Source organism: Xiphias gladius, chromosome 15 (assembly GCF_016859285.1).
Source record: "Xiphias gladius isolate SHS-SW01 ecotype Sanya breed wild chromosome 15, ASM1685928v1, whole genome shotgun sequence".
NCBI lineage: Eukaryota > Metazoa > Chordata > Actinopteri > Istiophoriformes > Xiphiidae > Xiphias > Xiphias gladius.
The window spans coordinates 22,869,359-22,876,312 of NC_053414.1; the positions used below are offsets into that span (position 1 = coordinate 22,869,359).

The window sequence follows — 6,954 nt, forward strand, 5'->3', positions numbered from 1 at the left end:
AAAAAAAAACAAAACAAAAAAAAAGCCACAAAACTGATAACTCTAAACCAGCTTGATATTTTCTGTTCACTTTCTACTCTCAAAAAACGTCATCTTAAAACTAGATTCAAGAGTTCCAAGATGATTCCTTTAGTGGGAAAATGAATAGTCACAGTCTTTTTTTATGCAGGCTTTTACATACAGTTAGCTACGCAAGTATCTGGACAGTGATACAATTTTCGTAATTTTACCTCTGTAAATCACAAAAATGGATTTGAAACAAAGCCATAAAGATGTGATTGTAGGGTAGACTTTCAGGTTTAATTGAGGGGGGGTGCTCTGTTTCATACCCACTGTGGTGTACAGAGGCAAAATTACAAAAATGATTTCCCTGTCCAAATACTTACGTACCCAACTGTAGATATATAATTACTTTCTAATGGCAGTGGATCCACTGATTTCTGTAAGTGATTGTGAGTCAGAGCAATAGTTTTGCTAAGATGAGTACTTTGGAGTTCATAATTTGCGTCATCAGCTGTTACTGTGCCTGTAGTTTGTGTTGCCTGGTAACCCACTTCCCAATTTGTAATCTTTTCCAAAACTCTTGAGAATTTCACCACAATGTGATTCAGCATGGTGTGTAATTATGTTAGCTTTTTCAGCTGATTACCACTCTTTAAGAAGGATGAAAAATCTATATTGGGGAACTATTATGGCCATGTCAAGCAATGTACCAAATATTTTGGAAAAATACTACTTCATCTTAAAAATGACCGCAGGAAATCAAATGACAGCGTCATCTGAGACAGAAATGATGGCAGGTAAAAACATCCAAGTTTGAAAAGGTGGTGATAATACAGATAGTGAGTAAGAAAGTTATGTGAAAACTCAACTATTTTTCCTATATAGGAAAAACTTTAGAACTGGAAATCCATTTTAGGGAAAAACTGATGCCACTTATACTGTCTATTAATCTGAAACTGACACAGGCCTTGGCCCAGCCCTTGTCCAAGCCTCCGCCCAGTAAAACGTCACACACACTACATCTTAGTATGGCCTCTTATTCAGAGAGATCAACCTAAGTCAGCTTGCTTTCCTATAGGCTTTTATCATCACAAACCCCTCTCCCTGCCTCCTGAATCAAACATCTGCATGTCTGAACCTCAGCAACAATGCAATACAGATTATAAACTGGCTCAAGGCCACACACAACTGCAGCATGTTTCCTTATGTAGGCATGCACGCATCTGTGTGTGTATGTATGTGAATTTATACACACACTCTGAGTGGGTCAATGAGATAAAGCAACCGTGCTATAAACGGTAGGCAAGAGAGGAAAGAGCCAGATAAGCTCATCACTTTAAGCCCCAACACGCTACCGAGAAGGTAGCTAAAGCTGGAGCAAGCTTCTGCCAGAAAGCAAACAGTGTTTAAACAAAACACCAAGCTAATGTAATTATTATAATGAATATATTATCATAATCTCGAGGAGCTCAGATTAACATTAATTGGGGAGCAACTGTAAGTGAGAAATGAACAACAACAGCAATATGACAGAGGTGTAGGTACAGTATGATGCTCTAATTTGAACGCCATCATTCGTTAATAATGAAATCTTCATCTGTTTTTGTCATTACGAATGTGCACACAGAAGATGATAGAGTTGTAGATGTTTTGTTCAAACCTCTCTGGCTGATTAGTGATCTATTTATTTCTGTGGACACTTTAATTTGACATTGTGCGGTGGTGAAAATGGCTCACAGCTTGGGCTAATAAGCAAGATTTCTCACCTATGCTGGCAAACCATGAATAGGACTGTTGAATAAAAGTAGACCGCTAGTGACGCACACGTGTGCCCCGACAGTGACCCTGACAGCACTGTGGATATCCCCAAATGCTGTTTTGTTGGTTTGCAAAGTGTGCAACTCCAGTGGGAAGGAAATAAACTACATCACAATATGCTGAGAAATGGTGTTAGATGCTAAATGGTGTTACCTCACTAAGTGAGTTGTGAGCGTGTCTCTGTGCTTCCTTTAGCCATTTTTCTCCTGCATATGAAAATCCTTCATGAGTGCTCATCTCTAATCTAAAAGTTTTCACCATATAAGCTGTCTTAAAGGCAACTTATTGCTTTTCTGTGATTTAATTTTACATGAAAGAGTACATTTTTCTAAAACATCATTAGTAAATGGTTTGTGCGAATTTGCTTACTGGGACAAAATCTTTAGGAAGCGTTCGTCACTTATATCTGATCATGGCTGTTGCTGTGCAAAACTAGGCAGCATTCCGCGCTCGTGATGAGCAATGCGCAGTTCCTGTTTGTGGCCTACTCTTACATTAATATTAAAAGGCTCAGAAAGACAGAGAGAGTGGGGCTTGCATTTGATGTATGACTGTCAATGGACAGATTAATGTAAGCAGCCTAGCACAAAGGGAAAACACAGTGCCAATGGGTTTTAACTTTGGAGATACTCGCCTGCTTCTCCAACTACTAACTGCAATTTTCTGTCGTCGGTGAAAGCACTGTGCTTGAAAAGGGCCTAATTTTAGTGGCAGCTATTGATGTGATTATCAGACAGTATTACATCAAGAAACACAACAGAATAGATTATAAAACCTATGTTCCTCAACACACATCAACAGCTTTGAACTGATGCAGACAAAAAGTGGATCAATACTTTTCTTTATAGGATATAGCTGTATATAAAGGCGAAGCAGAAAACTACTGATTACCCTAAACATCGTTGGTCCTGAAAAAGGCTCCACGTATTCACCTTTGGATGTCTGCAAACAACACCGGCCATAAATAGCAGCTTTTCCCCTTTAGGGCCAAAGACAAAGCTATCTCTCCCTCCCACAGTGTATGATACATGTGGCATGCGAAAAAAAATTGCAAGAGTACCACACAACTTAAAAAAAAAAGAAAAAAAAGACTCACTTTTACATAAAGTAATATGTTACGGGTTTATTTCATCAGGTGTGAGCGAATGACACAACATAAGAATTGACTTTTTTCGTTTAACAGCCGTCGCTTTCACCACGATCCCTAACCCCAGCCACTGCAGTCCGTTTGACAATCAGCTGATGAAAAGCTAGCAGAACCGTTGCTGCTAACCCCTCCCCCCAGAGCCAGCAGCGGAGCGGTGTGGACGATCATATGTGTCCCTAACAAGTAACACGCAGCCACAGGTTTGAGAAAACATCTTCGTTTCACTTCGCAAACTTTCTTCTTACACAGAAAAGTGTGTGTAAAAGCAACTGTATCCACCCTTCGTTGCCAGCTCGCTTTTTCACCAAACCTTGTATATAAAGCGTCGGCAGCAAGTGTTTAATCGCATGCTGCCTGCAACACACTCATCATCCCGGTACATCACATCATGTAAAAAGACAGTTTAACTAATGACATCTATCATTCACAGCGAATATGAATATATAGCAACAACAACAATAATAATAATAATAATAATAAACACAATATCCCAGGGATGACACCATGGAAGAGAGCAGTTTCTTACCTATTGTGGTTACTGCTGAACTTCTTATTTCGGAATTTTCTTTGCCTCTGGTAGTTTGTGTTCTGATTTGACGGAAATGTCGAAGCATATCCGTGTTCGCACTCTGTTGGAAGAAAAAGTGGTTGAAAGTCAGCCGTGGGAGAGTTTGGACACTTTTTTTACTCGACAGTATGCCACGATCCTTCAGGCTTACGTGAACACTGAGGTAAAACATTTGTGATCATCTTTTTCCTTTTGGAAAACAGCAGAAACGTTACCTATTTTTCAAGCAGCCAACCGGGCAGATGTCAGTGGTGCTCATTGACAATGACTATATTTTCCGCTTTACACACATTTGAACATATAATTACCTCTTTCTCTCCTCTCGAGATATTCCGCAGCTTCTAGTAACCGTTGGATATTTATCAGCTGAACAGCCGTCATCCTCTCCTGAGACTGACCGCCGTTAACACTAGCTATACTTCCTTCAGCGTTTAACGTTAGCTTTGCAAACAGTACCAACGACCGCTCGCTTTTAAATACGGGGAAGACAGTGCATCGGTAATTACTACACTAAATGGTACTTTAAAAGCGCGTAGTTTTATTTTGTTCAGTGTCTTCCCTGGCACATCAGCAGCCTTTGTCGAAAGAAGAGGGGGGAAAAAATCCAGTGTTTCCAAGCTAGCGAGCTCAGCCAATCCTTGCCAGGTTTCGATGTTAGAAAATGTCAAAACCAGTGTATCAAAGTATTAAAAGTTTCTACGAAACGCGATATTAAATTTTTTTATATAAAAAACGGATATAAACAATATAAAACTTCCCCGAGCGGAACGAGAGCCAGCAAAGTGCCTGCCGATACTCGTTTCCTCTCCTCTCCTGTTTGTTTACCTAGCTGCACAGCTGAGAGGCGGGGACCTAGCGGAGGAGAGGCCGGTCCAACTGCGGTGCATTCTGTGAAACCGAGTATTTCGGTGCATTTGTCGAACACGCACAAGATGCGTTATTTTCATGATTAAGCCTGGCTCTACTTTCATTTATCAGCTTGAACTTCGCCCGTTCTTATTCAGTGATTTAGCTGTAATTATGGCAGGCCAGTTTAATGGGTTATTGCATGGGGCAGGCAAGTTCAAAGGTCTAGAGAAATTATTTATAAATGATGGAATTGTGATTATTCATGCTAGTTTAGATCGAGGTTATTGTGCTACAAATGAAAATGAAAAACAATACTCCAATGAATGATAATACTGAAATATTCAACATTATTTTCAGATCACAGACCAGCAATATTGGACGAAAACTGTTCATGTTTTTTTTGTTTTGCAGTAACAAAAAGAGACATTCCTAACTAATTCAGGCCACCGATCATTAACTAATCGATTGAGGCTTTCATTTATATGTTGACATGTTACGGACTACACACTTATTCTACACAGTCTCTGCTCAACGCTCACTGTGTGTCATTAACTCCCCTCACAGACGTTCACGCCACTCTCCTCGGCCGCCCTACAAGTCCCATGATTCACCGGGGCCGTGGGGCCGTACTAGCCGCCCGAAGCCAGGCCCAGCAACACGTGACGTCGCTACCGAGTGGGCGCCTGATTCGTGCGCGGCTTTGACAGGCGTCGAGGGCTGAGCTCGCAGCCGGCCAACCGCAGAGGAGCTTTGCGCCATGTGGAAACCATTGCGGCACGCCCACAAATAGCAGGACGCAAACAATCGAGAGAAGGAGAGCTGGGGATCGCAGACTTCCACGTTACATTATAATAGATGATATCACTCAGGGGACTTTTACAGCGCGCATTGGCCCATATGCCCGACTCTTTGCAAGAAAAGAGCCCTGCACGGACAGACGCATGCGGAAGCGAAGGAAAAACTGCCTATTTCCCAGTGTCTCTAAAGCATGACTTGTTAAAAAAGAGAACGGGGACACCGTTTGCAATTTTTTTTAAAAAATCGTTTTTAATATTGCATTTCCTTAAAATGATCCGCCAATAATTAGATGCAGGCCAGGGACTTCTTGCAATTTGGGAGATTTTGTCATCTGCAGTCAACCCTATATCGAGTAGTTTAATCCCTTATACGCTAGAAATTATAAACAAGCAAATTAAACAGCCAGACATTTCCGTGCCTTATCAAAGTCCGATTCACCGTCCAGTTGTGTCCTAAGCGTTTTATCTATAAAGTTTTCGGTTTTTTCGATTCGAGTCTGCAGGGGCACAATGACATCATCCTAAACTGAGTTGGAGGGCGCTGCAATGTGGTCAGATTTATCATATCGGAGTGGGAGCCAACACACACACCCACACACCTAATCATTATGTCATACCGCTTTATCTATGCTGCGGGGGAAAAATTACAGATTCGTGGGTTGAGAGTTGTGCAGACGCAACGCGATGCACGGTGCCCAGCGCGCAGACAATGCAGATGAATGTAGTCCAGAAAATGATGAAAGCATCTGCGTTTCTGCTCTCCTGCAACTGCAACGAGTAAACGACTCGTATTAGCCTGGGTGCCCAGGCAAAGGCTGTGCTTATGGCAGGCAGTGGTGCTTAGTTGAATGAACTCAGCCCTTTGTTGTCTGAGTCTGTTGACAATGAAGTCTTGTTTTCCCTGAAATGTAAGAGGCAAATGAAAAGGATCGAACGCAGCACAAATGAACTCACTTCCGTCCTTCCTCTCGGCGCTCTCAAGAAACCGAGCAGCCTCCAGCAAAACTTGTACATTTTTCAGAAAAGTGTTGATCTGCTCCATGTGGGAGTCTTTGGAGTTGAAGACGTCATTGAAAGGGCAACTAGACATCTCGAAATCTTGCTGATCCAAGAGAGACGCCTCGGAATCGAAAAAAAACTCCTCACTCTTCAAACTTCTTCCTTGCCTCTCACTTTTGGCCATTTTTCCTCTTAGTTTGTGTGGCTTCTGTTGTGGCGACGGTGCCGGGCGCAGTAAACAGTGAGGCAGCTACCAGTGAACGCTGCTCTTGTCAGATGGTTCCTCTTTTCTTTTTTTCTGTTTTATGAATGCGGGGTGTTTAATGTGGAGCAGTGGCCAGTGTCAGTAGATGGTGGTGCATGGGAAAACGAGAGCCCGGCCCCCCACCTCTGTCTGAGGAGTCCGCAAGGTCCCTGTGCCCGTCTCAAAAGTCTCTGTCTAACACAGATTAAAACAGAACACCAATGACTAGATATTCACATTTACAAGTCAACATTACATTGTATTTACATTAGTTCATTAAATAGTGTACTGGTAGTAAAAGTTGCAAAAGGAAAGATGGTACTAGCAGTCACAGCAGCATCATAGTATTAGTACTGTTATTATACTGATATATTACTTAAAGTAGCTAACTGATGTTAACATCTACACATTATTCTTAAAGGTACTCAAAAGCTGCTTTAAAGTATAAAAGAGTTGTTCAACTGTTGTATTAAAATGTGAAATGTAATAATGTGTAAATATAATCACGTTACGTAAAAAAAAGATCTTG

The 6,954-nt window shown here is 41.5% G+C and overlaps 1 protein-coding gene across 2 annotated transcripts in view; it reads right to left on the reverse strand.

The window, feature by feature from the left end:
* The window catches only part of mxi1 (max interactor 1, dimerization protein), a 30,087-nt gene extending 23,555 nt beyond the window's left edge, over positions 1 to 6,532 (reverse strand). Inside the window, exons 1-2 of one of the 2 annotated variants that reach the window (XM_040146760.1) lie at positions 6,137 to 6,532; positions 3,495 to 3,597 (exon numbers count right to left, since the gene is read on the reverse strand). In XM_040146760.1, the coding sequence (XP_040002694.1) occupies positions 3,495 to 3,597; positions 6,137 to 6,365 (332 nt within the window). In that variant the 5' untranslated portion in view covers positions 6,366 to 6,532. Of the gene's footprint in view, positions 1 to 3,494; positions 3,598 to 3,844; positions 4,380 to 6,136 lie in introns of those variants that run through there. The other variant, XM_040146761.1, reaches the window with a different exon arrangement.
* Positions 6,533 to 6,954: the final 422 nt, after the last annotated feature.